This window comes from Muntiacus reevesi, chromosome 20, assembly GCF_963930625.1.
Source record: "Muntiacus reevesi chromosome 20, mMunRee1.1, whole genome shotgun sequence".
NCBI lineage: Eukaryota > Metazoa > Chordata > Mammalia > Artiodactyla > Cervidae > Muntiacus > Muntiacus reevesi.
The window spans coordinates 39808261-39825707 of record NC_089268.1 but is presented as its reverse complement, the minus strand read 5'-3'; the positions used below and the strand labels follow the sequence as shown (position 1 = coordinate 39825707).

The 17447-nt window shown below is 40.1% G+C and overlaps 2 protein-coding genes across 2 annotated transcripts in view; one reads left to right on the top strand and one right to left on the bottom strand.

Moving 5' to 3' along the window:
- Positions 1 to 17447, bottom strand: part of TPMT (thiopurine S-methyltransferase) — a 278788-nt gene that overhangs the window by 204725 nt on the left and 56616 nt on the right. The gene's annotated exons all lie outside the window — the stretch shown is intronic.
- Positions 1 to 17447, top strand: part of RNF144B (ring finger protein 144B) — a 72407-nt gene that overhangs the window by 30676 nt on the left and 24284 nt on the right. The window contains exon 3 of the mRNA XM_065912863.1: positions 8344 to 8448. Coding sequence (XP_065768935.1) covers positions 8344 to 8448 — 105 coding nt within the window. The remainder of the gene's footprint in view (positions 1 to 8343; positions 8449 to 17447) is intronic.

Sequence of the window (17447 nt, the reverse complement as noted above, 5' to 3'; positions counted from 1 at the left end):
ATCCACAGAGAGAGAACGTAGACTGGCAGTTTACTAAATCCAGGATGGGAGGTTTTGGGGTAGTATGGAGAGTGACTACTAATTGGCTTGGGGTTTCTTTTAGGATTATGAAATATTCTAAAATTGCTATGTTAGTTGTACAACTTTGTGATTATGTTAAAAGTTCAACTGACTAAAAGCCATTAAATGGGCAAATTATATGGCATGTGAGTTATAGCTCAATAAAACATATGCCCATATAAAACATATATACATATGTATAATACGTGAACTTGGGCAAACTCTGGAAGATGATGAGGGACAGGGAGGCCTGGCCTGCTGCAGTCCATGGGGTTGCAAAGAGTCGGACATGACTGGGCAGCTAAAAAGAACAGCAATATATGTATAATACACACACAAACATATTGTTGTTGTTGTTGTTGTTTTAGTCGCTAAGTTGTATCTGACTCTTTGTGACCCCGTGGACTGTAGCCTGCCGGACTCCTCTGTCCATGGAATTCTCCAGGCAAGCATACTGGAGTGGGTTGCCATTTCCTTCTCCAGGGGACCTTCCCGACCCAGGGATCGAACCCACGTCTCTTGCATTGGCAGGAGGGTTTTTCACCACTGAACTACCAGGGAAGCCCATGTAGATATTTATATACATGTATATGCATATAAGGAATGAGAAGAATGAACATGGCAATATAAAGCCAGCACGCGGAGTAAGGGAACCATGTTTTCTTTACTGTTTCATCATTATTATTATTTTTTAATCAAGATGGTTTTAGACATGTTTAACTGCTGAAGGAGAACTCAGGGAACAATTCAAGATGCAAGAAAGAAAATAGGTGATCAAGAGGGTAAATTTCCTGAAAGGCAGCAGGGAATGGAAACTAGAAAATAGTGGAGTTGGCCCTGGAAGGTGGAAGTGCCTCATGTGTGTCAAAGGAGAAAACCCATAAAGACTGCAGGTGGATGGGCTTTCATTTCAGTGATGGGAGCTGACTTCTGCTGCAAAGCTGCTGGGTGATAGATTCTTGCTTCCAGCTCCTCAGAGGTCTAACTGTCTACCATGTGCCAGATGCTTTTGATGGGTATTTCCAGAGGATATGAAGAGACATAAGAAATGATCCAGACCTTGATGGAACCCCTGGGTGACTGGTGAGATATGCAAGTTCACAGTCTTCTGCAATGTAGGGTGATACAGGTTTCCATGTACAACATGCTTCAGTTGTTAGCATCTGGTTTTACCTAAGGTGTTGATGGGATTATTGGCAAGTAGGGAGGAAAATCCAAGTCTTTCAGAAAATTGAGGGAGAGGAGGCAGTCGTATAGTTTATAAAATCCTCTTTGGAGGGCCTGTTGTTCTGATATGTCCTCAAGAAAAAATGCCATACCACCAGCCCTACTGTTCTCTGTCTTCTGATGAATTTATATGGATTCCTTTGGAGGGGAAAATAATTTGAACCCCAATACTGAGATATTTTTAAATCATTTTTACTTTAGCCTCCCTTAAACTGATATAAACATATCAGTTTAAGCACATTTAGACTTGCATCTCTTAAACAAAAACATCAGAGTAAGTGCATAAGCTGAATATGAATTAAAATTGTTTTTGTTCAGTCACTAAGTCATATCTGACTCACTGCAACCCCATGGACTGCAGCACATCAGGTTTCCCTGTCTTTGACTGTCTTCACTTTATAGACCAGTGAAACTTAAGTTAACATTAACTTAACATTAATGTGAAGGATGGTGTTTAGTTTCCACTAAATCACTTTTAACATTCAGGCTGAGTTTGGTGTGTTCCGGTTAACGAGTAGCAATTCCGTGATCTTGCCACCTTTCTGGGCTGGAATCTTGATTTGTAGAGCTGACACTTGGCCCAGACACCTCCTCCATAGTTTTATTTTATCTGCCTCTGACAATGAAAGTATGCCTACTTGGAAAAACAGAACTGCAGCACAAACACTAGTGTGAGCATTGAGATTGAGTAGAAATGGGTGTTCTCTTTTATTCATATCATTAAATAAACATAAAACGGGGAGGCGGGGGACTCTTGCCATGGAAAACTCAGCTCCCAGGAATGCACCTTTGCACCCGGTTTGAAACGTACTGTGTTAGCTAGGCACCAAGGTCTGTGAGAGCAGAGAGGCTGGGCGTTGTATCAGGTTGGGGTCCAAGACAAGGCTTTCTTGTATCAGAGAAGCTTAAGGATGAGAAATGTAAAAACTAAGGTCTGTTTTTTTAACATTAGTTATGGCTTATTGCTTGATTTGGGGCTTCTTTATAGTCACCTGGTAGTGGATTTTCCTATCAGTCCTCTGATGTCATGGTTGACAAAGAGGTATGAAGGGGATCCCTGTCACTAGGAATATAATATCTGTGAAAAGCCAAGGTTTCTGCAAGGGCTTTTATAAGAAAAAAATTTTAGGATCACACTATACCAGGAAACGACTTACTTGCTTAGCTATGGATTGTTGATTTATTTGACTGTTTTTGGACCATTATATGTGTCCAAGTCGGGATGTCCTGGGTGTGTTAAAAGACTTTTGAATTGGGAGAGATACCATCTTGAGTTTACTAATAATTTAAGTCAACAGCATCTAACAAAGAAGGCTTTATTCTTGGATCTTGTGTAGTCTGAACCGAAGTAAACAGAATCCTGGTTTCAGTAAGAGCTGTTATTTAGAACACATTTGAGACATTGTGATGAAATTGTGTCCTGAGGCTGAGAAGTGTTAGTCTCCATTTTATTCAACATCCATTTTAGTGTACAGCCTTGTGCCAGCAATGATAAAAAGCAAAACAGATACTTACTCAAGGCCAGTCTAGATTTTGGTCTTAAAGACTTTCCCCTTATCACCTCCTTTCCTAGCCATCGCTGAGCAAGGGATGGGAAACCCTAGGTCAGTAGTCATCAGCTCAGCTTCAAGCCGTGTGGCTGCCAGCTCTCCTTTGCCTTCAGAACCTCCACCTCTGCATCTAGAAGGGTCCAGGGTCCTGGCAGTCAGTTTAAACTTTCAATTAATGGCACGTCTTAACCTCTTTTCTTGCAACCAAACCTATTGTCCTCTTACCTCCCTCTCCCCATCCTCTTGGAGTCACATCTCTCTTTTTAAAAAAATTCAATTTATTTATTTATTTTTGACTGTGCTGGGACTTCGTTGATCCATGAGGGCCTTCACTAGTTGCAGCTAGCAGGGGCTGCTCTCCAATTGCAGTGCTTGAGCTTCTCACTGCGCAGGCTTCTCTTTTTGCACAGCACGGACTCTAGAACACAGGCTGGGTAGTTGTGGCCCACAGGCTTAGTTGCCCTACAGCACGTGAGATCTTTCCAGACCAGGGATCGAACCCATGTCCTGGCATTGGCAGGCAGATTCTTAACCGCTGGACCACCAGGGAAGTCTGGGGGTCGCATCCCTTTTGGGACTTTCATTTCTGCGTGCCTGCCTAGAGTTCAGAGACTTCTATTCCATTCTCTTCTTGACATTTGCTGCCTCTCTCGGTTTTCATGTATTTTTTCTCATGGAGGACTCTCCATTTCCCTGAGAGTAGGGTAGGCAGGTGGTACTGTCCCATTTTATAATTGTGAGTGCTGTAGTGAGAGAGGTTAATGACTTGCCCAAAATGCAGAGGAGACTTTAGAGCTGGTCCTTCCATCTTAAAAATTTGAATTCAGTTCCATCAACCGAATTCATGGTAGTGCTTTTTTTTCTTAGAAGAAAAATCTTTAAGAAAGATATAACCTAGTGACAGAGAACAGCTGTACAGTGTATGTGTGTATGTATATATTATACATGTATGCACACACATGCATATTGTAATTCTGGTGGTAGATACATAGCTTTGCCTGAATGTTGTAACTCTTTTTCCATGTCTACCTCATAGATGAGAATACCTCATGAAGAATGCCCTTTGATAAATTGGAAAATAGCATTCTTGAAAGGGATCTAGAAGAAACCCCTTTATGGAAAGACTCTACTTTACATTTCATGGCAAATATATGGGGAAACAGGGGCTGACTTTATTTTTCTGGGCTCCAAGATTGCTGCAGATGGTGATTGCAGCCATGAAATTGAAAGGCACCTACTCCTTGGAAGGAAAGTTATGACCAGCCTAGACAGCATATTAAAAAGCAGAGACATTACTTTGCCAACAAAGGTCCATCTAGTCAAGGCTGTGGTTTTTCCAGTGGTTATGTATGGATGTGAGAGTTGGACTATAAAGAAAGCTGAGTGCCGAAGAACTGATGCTTTTGAACTGTGGTGTTGGAGAAGACTCTTGAGAGTCCCTCGGACTGCAAGGAGATCCAACCAGTCCATCCTAAAGGAGATCAGCCCTGGGTGTTCATTGGAAGGACTGATGCTGAAGCTGAAACTCCAGTACTTTCACCACCTGATGTGAAGAGCTGACTCATTTGAAAAGACGGTGATGCTGGGAAAGATTGAGGGCAGGAGGAGAAGGGGACGACAGAGGATGAGATGGTTGGATGGCATCACCGACTCGATGGACATGGGTTTGGGTAAACTCCGGCAGTTGGTGATGGACAAGGAGGCCTGGTGTGCTGCGATTCGTGGGGTCGCAAAGAGTCAGGTACGACTGAGCGACTGAACTGAACTACTTTACATAATTCGTAGACTTTCAGGGTTGAAACAGACAGGTCATCTGGCTCAACAGATGTTTGATGGTTAAATCCTTGATTAAATCTCATCTGAGTCCTTGAGTGCTATGAAATGATTTTGAAGAACAATCCTTATTGTTACACATGATCTTAATGATCTGAAGATGCTTCTGTGTTCTATCAAACTAAGTGAAACATTGATGCTTTAAAAGGAGAAATCGTTTCTTTCTTGTGTCATCAAGGTTTTTGAAAAGTTCAATTTTTGAAACATTTTCCCTTAGAATATATTAGCTCTTATGAAAATTGCCTATTTAGACTTCTGTTTAATGCCATTGTTTAATGGCATGTGATTTTTAAAAATGTGACTAAATAATAATATTTTCTTTTTTCTGTGTTTCTCTGTTTTTATTTACAAGCTCGATGCCATTTCTCCCAGAATTATTAAGCATTTTACGTAGGTTTGGTTTATGCCATGTGCACAGGGGTTCATGTGATTGCTTTTGGTTCTTTTGTGCTTTAGCCAGAGGTAGTAAAGAAGACAGGAAGGGTTTGAGCTTAAATTTTAGTGAAAGCTGATGTAAGACGTATAATGAGCCTAAGGTACTTGAAAATCCAGTAGAGCTGGTGTTTCCCTCTTTGCCTTCAATAGAAACACCCTTAATGATGGAGTCAGGTGCCTGTGCTGTAGCATCCATTTGCAACTTGCACTTACAAATTTTTATCTTGAACCAGTATTTCTCATAATTTTTTAAAAGAGATCATATACTCACAGACTTTAGTCAGTGTACACAGCTCTAACTTCTATCCTCGAAGCATGGGTCAGATAATATCATGGTCAGGAGAGACTTCGTGGGAAGCCTCAAAATTCATTAGTTTGTGTATTGTGGTTGCAGCCTTCCTAAGAGCATTACCTTAGCAAATAGAGCATCCATTATAAACTGCTGGGATAGCTTAGATTTTGGCTTTACAAATTTGCAATGAAAGTTGAAATGAATTTTTTTTTTGCCTTTAAAGATACACGTAGTCTCTTTAGTTCCTATTTAAGTCTTTTCTATAGATGCAAATAGTTCTACAGAGAGAATTGAATAGAGGTGTGTGTTCTGTTGTAAATGTCTGCTCTGTTTATGGAACTTCTCTACCACAAGTGGCTTAACTGGTTTCCTGAAGGGAGCAGAGAAAGAATAATCTCACAAGACTAAAAGATTAACATTTCTCCACAAAGTTTCTGAACTCTAAGACTATGTAAGTGAGTGAGTGAAAGTTGCTGAGTCGTGTCCGGCTCTTTGTGACTCCATGGACTATATAGTCCATGGAATTCTCCAGGCCAGAATACTGGAGTGGGTAGCCTTTCCCTTCTCCAGGGGATCTCCCCAACCCAGGGATCGAACCCAGGTCTCCCATATTGCAAGCGGATGCTTTACCAGCTGAGCGACCAGAGAAGCCCAAGAGTACTGGAGTGGATAGCCTATCTCATCTCCAGTGGATCTTCCCAATGCAGGAATTGAACTGGGGTCTCCTTCATTGCAGGCGGATTCTTTACCAGCTGAGCCACCAGGGAAGTCAAGACCACGTGAAACGCAGTAAAAATATGACTACGTATTCTGAAGCTTGCACATTTCCAAAGGGCTTCCATGTACAAAATTCTGGGTTTGTGTATATGAGTGTTTTAAACCCTGGGAAGTAGCCATAATAGGTATTATTATCCCCATTTTAAAAATGAAGGGAGTGTCAGAAATTGAGAGAGTAGCATGAAAACATATATATTACCATATGTAAAATATGTAACATGTAACATATCTGAAGTAGCAGTGGGAAGTTGCTGTATGTCGCAGAGGGCTTGAAGGGGTGCTCTGTGACAGCCTTGAGGGGTGAGATGAGGTGGGAGGTGGGAGGGAGGTTCACGATGGAGCGGACACGTACATACCTATGGCTGATTCACGCTGATGTGTGCCAGAAACCAACACGCTATTGTAAAGCAATTATCTTCCAATTAAAAATTTTTTTAAATTGAAGGGAGGCCAGTCTGGGTCATGGTAATGTTCCCATTGTCAATGTTAGGTAATGTTCCCAATGTCAGCTGATAGAGTGGCTCGGAGGCTGGAGCCCAGGTTTTAGGATTTGATGCTCATTGTAAGATTCACTTTGTTTTTCTCAGATGTCTTCCCCTTGAGCCTAGAAACCATACATGTTCACCTTCTAGTTCAATTTCAAGTAGCAGCTGGGATCTAGTGGCAGATGGAAGGTCGAGAGGTCCTCAGGAGCAGAGCTGGGTGGACAAGGCTTTGCATCATTTCCTCATGTGTCCCTTAGTGTGACATTATTTTTCTTGAGCTACGTGTGTATGCCCTCTTGAGTTTTGCCTGTACATTGAAATTCTTCCTCACGTTTCCTTGCTGCTGCTTTCTTGGCTTTTTCTTCCTCATGCTGGAGCCCATATTTGGCACAGTAACCCCAAGACCAAGTGAATGTACACTCTTCTCTTGAGCAAAAAAATGAAAATTAAAATATTATATCTATATGTGGTCAATTGTAGGGGAAGAGTGACTTAAGAGGACTCTGCTCTCAGATATTGTCTATTTTCCAATTCATACTAAATCATCTTTTATTCCCCAGTTCATACTAAATCACACGCATTTCCCCATTGTCTTTAAACATCGTTTGAAAGTACTTTTCTTGATTCCTCAGCATTCAGTTGCTTGAATTTAGCATAATTTACTGATGAGTTTTTCTATTTTGGATAATGAGGCTATTTTCTAGTTTTCTCTGTGATAAAAATGATTGACTCCTTGAAGAAGGGAATTTTTAAATATTTAGAGAGGAAAAAATTTGGTTTAAATGGTTTGCCTTAGTCATTAATTCATTAGTACATTGTAGCAGTAATTTCAGTCAGATAAACATTAATACATGGTTATTTTTCTGAAGTAATAAAGTTGTGATAGTTTTAGTTTCAGATGGGGAAAATGCATAAAGATGGTCAATGAAAGGAAAAGACTTCACAATTATGTCATTAGGATCTATTTACTAGTTAAGCTATTACTAGTGACACCAGTTTGTCCTTCATGGTGCACTACTCTCTGGGTTTCTTATTTCCTATATATATATTTTTCTCAGATTCTACTCAACGCCCCCCCCCCCCCTCATTTTAGCATCTGCCAAGGCCCACAGTTCCTGGAGGGTCTCATTTGAGGGTCTCAATTTGAAGGTCTCAAACTGTCTTTGACATTTCCTTTTCCAGGTGTATTTGCTATTGAGAGTATTTGTAGATAAGCCAGTACCTTAATCTTATTTTGATTCTATTTGGTGAGCTTGACATGAATTCTGCTTCTGGGCAGATTTGAGAGAGAGGACCACGGGGCAACATTGGAGCTGGGAAGTCACATGAGTTTTTTTTTTTTTTTTTCTTTTTGAAGTACAGAGAAGGCTTTTGCCATTAGTGCAAAAGAATGTTTCTCCTTTTCCCAATCTATGATGGATAAAATGTGTGAGCATACAGGAATTTGACTTGTTACCTTGGATAAACTCAGTATTCTTAGGATGAAGTCATACATAATTAATTACCTGTCTCTGCATTCTTTCCAGAGTGATGGCACTTAGTATTCACACTCATGATAACTTTGGTTTTCTGAGTGCAAGAGCCCCAGGACTGCCAATTAAGGAAGAAGAGGCAGTGGCAGTTATATAACCTTGGGGCTTCTGTAATGTGGTGGGTAATTGTCTTTTTCCTTCTTAACTTCTAGTGTCTGAAACAGTACATGCAGCTGGCAATCCGAGAAGGATGTGGGTCTCCCATCACTTGCCCGGACATGGTGTGCCTAAACCATGGGATCTTGCAGGAAGCTGAGGTATGGATGGGTGCCCTGATCTTCCCCATTTTCCTGTTGACATGATTTCCTAGGATCTTGGCTCTTTATGTACATCTCTACCAGGGAATCTAGAAACAAAATACAAGGGTTAACTTTTTAAAGGAGTGCTTTATTGCTACATACCTTGGATTCTTTATGGAGGCTGTTAAAGCTGTTATTTACTTTGATTCTATTTATAAATGCCCCCTGAGTGTTGAATAAGTTCTAGAATAGGCCAAGGTGCTAGAAATCCAATTTGCCAAAGGTGAGCTTTGGAGGCTGAATAGTCAGTGGCCTGAGGATTTTTAATACTTCAAAGATAAACAGATGACTGATTAGCTGTAGTTATAGATAACATAAATTATTATGATTCTGCAGAGCTAGCCTACATTGAACCAGTTCTAAAGAGCAGAGAAAGGCCTTTCATGCAGTGTTTATCAGGTATAGAGATGTGTTTTTTTGAGTGAGTTCTTCTCACTGTGACATGCCTCTTTGTTTTTTTAATCCCCATTTAAAGCTTGCCCTTATATTAGCTTTTAGCTTTCAGGTTCTGCTCATATCAAATCTTGTATACCTTCATGTAGTTGCTTTCTTAGCCAGTATACTATCTAATACATTCAATAGATTTATAAAACTGAAGCTCAGAGTGTCTAAATAACTTGCTCAAGAGTGCATATCTAAAAGGCAAAAGAGTTAGAATTCCAATCCAGTTCTTTCTGACAGATTGCATGGCTTTAAAAGTAGAACTCAGTGGATAAATAGAGTGTAGAATAAAGGTCTTGATAATTGAAAGTCCAATAGAATGCATATATGTGTGTAGGTATATATGTGTGGATATATATGTATGTGTCTCTGTGCCTGTGTCTGTATGAAAGTGTGTGTATCCATCCATGTACATACACACATGTTCTATATATATACAGATGTGCCTTTACATATATATATCTCTTTTGTAAGTAAAGCAGTCAGAAAGATGGTATAGACCCTTTTTAACCAGTCTGCATCTGGGTGCCCTGTGTGTACCTTACGAAATACCAAGTAAGTGATACAAGTGAGTGTGAAGTGATTTGAGGGGAAGAATAAAAGGAATACATATTGGTTTAGAAGTTGTTTATTTTAGGAAAGTCATGAAATAAATGGAATTTTTAAAACAAAGAGGTAGTATTGAATGGGTGAATCCTGTGGTGAGACATGTTAACTTTTGTGTGAAAAATAGGTAGGAGAAAATTAAGAGGGGGAAGGATTTGGTTATCTACCATGAATACTATTGATCTGTGCAACTTGGAAATGGTTTTTAAAAATAAGACCCAGGTTTGCAGGAGCGTCTTTCTAGACATGACCCTTCTAGGGAACATGCTTCCTTTTTGACTTGCTTTTCTGAGGTCTGATCAGCCAGCAGATGTTTATTGAGTGTACAAAGTGCCAGGCTCTTGCCTGGTCAAGACAGAGAGGTGAATAAGATAGTTCCAGTACTTTTCTCCTGGAGCTTCTGACTTTGAAGAGAGACATTCAACTGATAATGAGTCATATAATTAATTATAAGCGTAAAAAGTGTGAGATGGAGCAGGCAGCAGGAGTTGTGTCTGCCATGGAATCTTATTTAATTCTTGTGTGCAAAAGCTATTAAAACATAAATGAAGTGACCTTTCTAAACAAGCCTTTGAAATTAATTACAATCTCTTTTCTAGATAAGGCTACATGTGACTATTTGCAACTAATTAAAATTAGAAATTCATTCCTTTGATTGCACTGATCACATTTTAAGTACTTGATCGCCACATGTGGCTAGTGGCTACCAGGTTGGACACCACAGAATAGTGCATTTCCCTCTTCGCAGAAAGGTCATTACATAGTGATGTTCTAGACTCTAAATGGATGGTAACCGTTAGCCACTGAGCCTTTGGATATCAAATGTTAGGGCCAATGTGTATAGATGAGTGACAGGCCATGGTTTGTCCCAAAGATCTCTAGAGCAGAGTCTGACTTTTCTGATTTTCTTAGTACAGACATTCTCTGGTCATCTTCCCCCATAGTTCTTTTCTCCTTCTTAATCTTGACTTTTCCTGCTGTTCACATTCTCATTCACACTTCCCTAGTGCTGATTCCATTTACCAAGTTTTACTTTAAAAACAGTTTTACTTTTAGGTTGCATTAAAAGCAAATAAACCCACAATGGCTCTTAAAAATGACAAAAGGATATCTGAAAAACTGAACAAAAACATACTCCAAACTAAACTATGGTATTTCTTATATTCTCCAAAGTGTGTTTCCCATTAGATGAGTAGTGTTTCCCATTAGATGGAGACACTCTGGGGCATTAAAGGACCATTTCTGTACTCATCGGTCTTGCTAAGAGCCTTTCTGAAGATGGGCGTGAATTGCAGTAATCAACTCTTCTTAACCAACTTACCACTATTTTTTTTCCCCAGAATAAAAAACAAATGCTGTGGTGGTGATTGTCTCTCATTTTTGGATTGAGAAATGAGTAGATTATAATGGAGCTGTTGGTGGCTTCATCAGTTTATATGGGGTGACTCTTTTCAAATCAAATACCTCATACATATGAGACGGTACATATACCGTCTGCCTGTCTGACTTGCTTGCCATCACACTTTTCTCATATACAGTTATTATAATACATAGTTCTTAATCTAGATATTATTGAGTCTATCACAATGGTACATCCAGATTGTGCTTCTCTGGATTCTGTCTCTGTGACTACTTTTCCTATGATTTTTTTTTAAACAAGCATTTATTTTTGTAGGTAACACATAAATATACTTTGCTTGTTAAGAATAATTCTGGTTAAGGCTGAGGTTCCCTCAGTGAGGCTCCTGTTTGTATTATAATACATGATCCTTCACTTCTCATTTTCTTATAAAATGCATGGAAGTATAAAATTTTTCCTCTTCAAAGGACACCAGGAATTTAAGCTCTTTCCTCTGAACGCTTTCGTATGTAGGTCTAGCCCACAGAGTTGACTCTGCTTCATATATCTGTCTCCTGCAAGCTTTAATGCTTCCAAATTGGTTCAGCAGTGGCTCTTTCCCTTCACTTCACTTTATCGGGAGTAGCTTCATCAGCAAAGGATTCAGTGCCCAATCCAAACCTGTTTGCTTATGTAAGAAACAGTGCAAGAGGCAGCTCCCCTTCAATGTCATGGAAGCTGGTGGGAGGTAGTGACTGGAGAACTTGTGTCCTAGAGGTGCACCCACTGGGAGCCAGGGAAAAGGAAAACTTTCCTCTCTTGCGTCATCTGGTCCTTCCAGCTGTTGCTCAGCAGTGTTTGATCCAGGAATCTTGTCCAACATGGAATTGTGAAAGGCAGGACACAGATGGTTGGTTCCGATAGCATAACTTCAGGCACAGCCTTCACTTGAAGTTAGTAGCCCTGTTCAAAAGGCGGTGACTCACCAAGGAAGCAGTTTCCTTACTGTGTTAGGGAAGGAACATAACCATCACTTACAGGGAGAGCGTGAACCATGTGTCTGGACCATGTCAGATTTGAGCAGCAAGCGCATAAATGCCTACCATTACAGGACCTGAGAAGTGGGACTTTCTCTTGTTGCCAGCTGGTGATGGATGGCTGAGAACAGCTTCTCACTCACCCATCCTCCTTCCAAGTCCTAGGACACTGAAACAACCCGCCTTTACTGCTGGTGCCACAGCGTGCACCAGAGGGCGAATGGGTGCAGTTGTTCTTCTCAAGAACGGGGGCTTCAGAATCGATATAGCAAGGGATTTAGGGTGGTACACCATGGAAAAACTGGGATGGGGGGTTGGGAGTGCCAAGAAATTTAAAGCTGCATTTGCAAAATAAACACAGTTTTTACTCATGAAAGTGAAAGTGTTAGTCGCTCAGTCATGTCTGACTCTTTGTGACCCTGTGGACTATAGTCCACCAGGCTCATCTGTTCATGGAATTCTCTAGGCAAGTATAGTGTAGTGGGTTGCCATTGTCTTTTCCATAGTATCTTCTTGACCCAGGGCTCGAACTCAGGTCTTCTGCTTTACAGGTGGATTCTTTGTCTTCTGAGCCACCAGGGAAACCCCTTAGTTTTTACTCATATCACATGCTTATTTAGGGTGGTTTTGGTAAGTGAAATGAAAGTCGGTCAGTCGTGTCTGACTCTTTGTGACCCCCAAGGACTATACAGTCCATGGAATTCTCCAGGCCACTGCAGGAGTGGGTAGCTCTTCCCTTCTCCAGGGGATCTTCCCATCTCAGGGACTGAACCCAAGTCTCCCACATTGCAGGCGGATTCTTTACCACTGAGCCGCCAGGGAAGCCCGAGACCTCTGTAGAACAGGTGAAAAAAGAAGACCAAAAGCAGCCTCTTTCTGAGAGATTCCTTGTCCTGGAATTCCAGGTCTCCTCCACCTTTCAGTTCCCCAATGAGCCCTGCCTTCTGGCTCTAAGACAATGATGCCCTCTTATTTTCCCAGCTATGGTTTGAAAGCTGGTTTGAGCTTGGTTTCCCTGGTGGCTGAGTGTAAAGAACCCGCCTGCCAATGCAGGAGATGCAGATTTGATCCCTGGGTCGGAAGATCCCCTGGAGAAAGAAATGGCAACCCATTCCAGTGTTCTTGCCTGGAAAACCCCATGGACAGAGGAGCCTGGTGTGCTACAGTCCACGGGGTCGCAAAGGAGTTAGTGACTAAACAACAACAATAAGCTTAGTTTACTACAGTCAGATGAATGGGCAAATGTACTGGTTCTTATTTTCTGGGCTGTGATAGGAAACATTCTTAGTTTCTGTGTTAGTGAGATAGGGCACTTATCTCAAGGCCAGTACTATTTCCCTTGTATTTTTTTTGCAAGTCATGTGTTTATGTGTGTCAGTTGCTCAGTCGTGTCTAACTCTTTGCGACCCCATGGATTGTAGCTCACCAGACTCCTCTGTCCATGGAATTCTCCAGCCCAGAATACTGGAGAGGTTTGCCACTCCTTTCTCCAGGGAAGCTTTCCAACCCCAGGATCGAACTCAGGTCTCCCACATGTGGGCAGATTCTTTACCATCTGAGCGCAGTTCTTCAGAAATTGCCAAAACCTTAACATGCTGTCATGATCAATTCCATGGTCAATTCCATCTCTAGATATACTGATCTTTTGTATTCTGTGTTCAGTCTGTTCCTTTAATTTTTAAAAGCAGCAGTAGCAGAAGTGTGCTTTAAAGGGTCAAATCTAAGAAAGGTCTGGCCTTTTTTCCCTCCTCCTGTCTTACCTTTCCAGACCTTGATGGTAGTACATACATGAAAGCTGGTCACCAGCTTTTGTGTTTTAACCATTTCACTTTTCCAACTAAAAGACAGTATATACTGTATTTGTCAATGTAATGAGAAGACAGTGTACTCTTAGCATAAACACTTCTCTGTCTGCCCTCTCTTTTTCTTTGGTCTTTGTAGGGTTTGTGTCAATGTAGGTAGTGATGCTTGTTCAAATATTATGGGATAGTCATAGTTAATAATGGCACCCAAGGATGTGTCTTTTATTTCTTCCATTTGTGGATATTCGATCTATCCAAAAACACTCCACATATACATATATTCTGAATTCCCTGCTTATGCTCTGCTGTAGGTAGAGGGGATTGGAAAAGTGAAGACTTTCAGCAGAGTAGGAACTTAATAAGTATCCCTAGGTTTATTTTTAACAACAACAACAAAGATAGTGATTCGGTGGCTACAGGTAATTAGTAGGTTTTTGTTGTTAATATTCTGATATTATTGTTTTTGTTCTATTACAGTGAAACTGAATTTGCCTTTTCTTTGAATTAAGAATTTTTTTTCTTTTTGGAAAGAATTTCTGTAGTGATGAGGAGAAAATGTCATCTTTCATTCTTGGATAGGAGGAGGGATAAAATTTTTGTTTAACAGGTAGATTAGTACAAATTTCAAAGGAGAAATAATTAAAAATCACTTTCAATCAAGTGCAGGAATTTTTAGTAGTTGGTTTGAGGGGAATGTACTCTCAATATTTGAGAAGATACTTAGAAATTTTTGTTTCTGTTGCATGGATATGAGTCTGGTTAGTAATGGGTTAGAACTCGCTCAATAAAATAAATACCATTAGTTCATACTGATCTAAATAAATAAATGATTAAACAAATACATGAGGGATAAGGCACAACCTTTCCTTATAATAGAATTCTAATTTATAAATGCAGAATGAGTGATAGAAATCAAAAATCATTATTAAACAAATGCCACAATAATAAGTATTATAGGCAATAATTATTTTTTTTTAAGTCTTACAGAATTTGTTAAAATATTGCTTCTGTTTTATGTTCTGGGTTTTTGGCTGTGAGGCATGTGGAATGTTAGCTTCCCAACCAGGGATTGAAGCTGCACCCCCCACATTGGAAGGGCCAAGTCCTAACCACTGGATCACAAGGGAAGTCCCTAGGCAAGAATTATTGATAAATACAGAAATTAGTAGGAAAACCTATGATGAGAAATAGGATATTTGTAGACTCAAAATATCTCCCTGCAAAATACTTGCTGGTTACAAAAGGTATAGAAATCTGACAAATACCACCTTGCTGTGCCATGCTAAGGCGTGTTCAACTCTCTGTGACTCTCTGGACTGTAGCCTGCCAGGCTCCTCTGTCCCTGGAATTCTTCAGGCAAGAATCCTGGAGTGGGTTACCATTTCCTACTCCAGGGTATCCCAACCCAGGGATCGAACCTGGGTCTCCTGCATTACAGGCGGTTACTTTGCAGCCTGAGCCACCTTCACCAAATTAAAAAAGTTAATATTGACAGTAACGAGACAGGTTGTCCTCATGTATCCCCTGATGGCCCAACATCACTTCTGTGATATTCTTGCTAAAAATGCACAACCTCAGCGTAATCATGAGAGAGAATCAGACAAACCCATGCTGGAGAATATTGTACAAAGTAAGTGGCCTGAACCCTTCAAACATGTCAAGGTCATGAAAGTAAAAAAGATACGAAGAAACCGCCATAGATTGGAGAAGGTTAAGAAGACATGGTAACTAAATGCCAGGTGGCGTCCCGAACTGGATCTTGAACTGAAAAAAAGAAGACATTACCGGGACAATTTGTGAAGTTTGAATATGGCCCTCAGATTATTTTATATCAGTGTAAATTTCATTATTTTAATAATTATCTGTGGTTATGTAACTAAGGTGCTCCTGTTAGGAGAAATTGAGGGAAATGACATTTAGGAACTCTATGAAAGTTTTTGCAACTTTTTGTAAGTCTAAAGTTATTTTAAAATAGAAAGGTTAAAAAGAAATGTCCTGTTATGTCTTTGAATGATTTGGAATTGCTTTGTTCACAGGAAGAGGATAATTGAATACATAACACACCTCATTATAATCTGTTCCATTATTCTCTAGAGATTTCCGTTTTGCAATCAATTTTAGTGTCCCTGTGATTTCTTTCTTTTTTTTAAGCAGTAGTTCCTTAACCTGTAGTCTGATTGAACCTTCAGTAATCATCCTAAACATTTATTTCAATTTTATAATTGTAAAGGACCTTGACTAGTGGTGACTTAGCTTCAGATCGCAGTGGAACCGGGAATTTAATACTCTGAATCATCTTTTGTTTTTTTTAAACTAAAGTTTATACACACAAAGTTAAGTAAGTCAAAAAGAGAAAAGCAAATACTGTATATTAATGTATATATGTGGAGTCTAGAAAAGTGACATAGATGGTCTTATTTGCAAGGCGGAAATAGAGACAGATGTAGAGAACAAACGTGTGGGTACCGTGGGGGAAGAGGAGGCGAGATGAATTGGGAGACTGACATAAATACTCTGTTGATATTATGCATAAAATAGATAACTAATGGAAACCGAATGTATACCACAGTGAACTCTTCTCACTTTTCCATGGTGATCTAAATGGGAGGGAGATCCCAAAAGGGATATGTGTAAATGTATAGCTGATTCACTTTGCTGGACAGCAGAAGCTAACACAACATTGTAAAGCAAATATAGTCTGATAAAAATTAACTTAAAAGAGAAAAACAGAAAATGTCAAAGTATGTAAACACATTTCAGAAAATTAACTCTCATCTGTGAAATCTTACAGACGATAAGATCAAGGAATAGCTCTTTTTTTAAACCTATGTGTACATATTACCTCCTGAGTAATTTAAGTTCCTTGAAGGCAGCTTCTGTATCTCCTTTTGTATCCCAAGCTCCCAGCCAACACTTTACCCATAATAGACTCTCAATGAGTATATGGAGCAGATGTAAGTCCAGGAGGGAGGCGCTGGAGAAGAGAGTGGTGTGTTCTGTGTTAGCTTGATTCCAAAAGGATCAAACAGAGGGAGAAGTGATGGAACTAACTCTTTGTGATCACAGATTTCAACAGAAAAATTGATTTACTATGTTAAGACCTAATTCCATACAAACTTTTGATCTAGAAAATAATAAAATAGATAAAAAGTAGAGCAAGAGACAAAAAAAGCTAGACACCTCTGACTTCCCTCTTGGCAGTAATGTGTGCCCAGATGAAATTTATCTTTCTAATAGGAATTTAAATTTCCATCGCTACCATTGTTGACTTTTTTACTGCATTAATTTCTGTCATTTTTCTCATTAGAATTTCATCTCTGTCCGAAACATTATCTCATCTCTTGTTTGCTTTGTCTCCCATCAACTCTGTTGGACTTAGCTGTTGTATAAATTGCTTGTTATTGATCAGAATTTTTAGGGGTTGACCTTCAGGGGTTTGAAGGTCTTCATCAGTTCAGAATCTGTTTTAGGTGGTGGCGGGGCTTCTCTGGTGGCTCGGCTGGTAAAGAATAGCCTGCAATGTGGGGGACCTGAGTTTGATCCCTGAGCTGGGAAGTTCTCCTGGAGAAGGGAACCCTACCCACTCCAGCATTCTGGCCTGGAGAATTCCAAGGAGTGTATAATCCATGGGGTCGCAAAGAGTCGGACACGACTGAGCGACTTTCACTTTCACAGGCAGAGTACAAGACTGTCATATACAATCAAAGAGCTTAAGTGGGTTCTGGGGGTGGG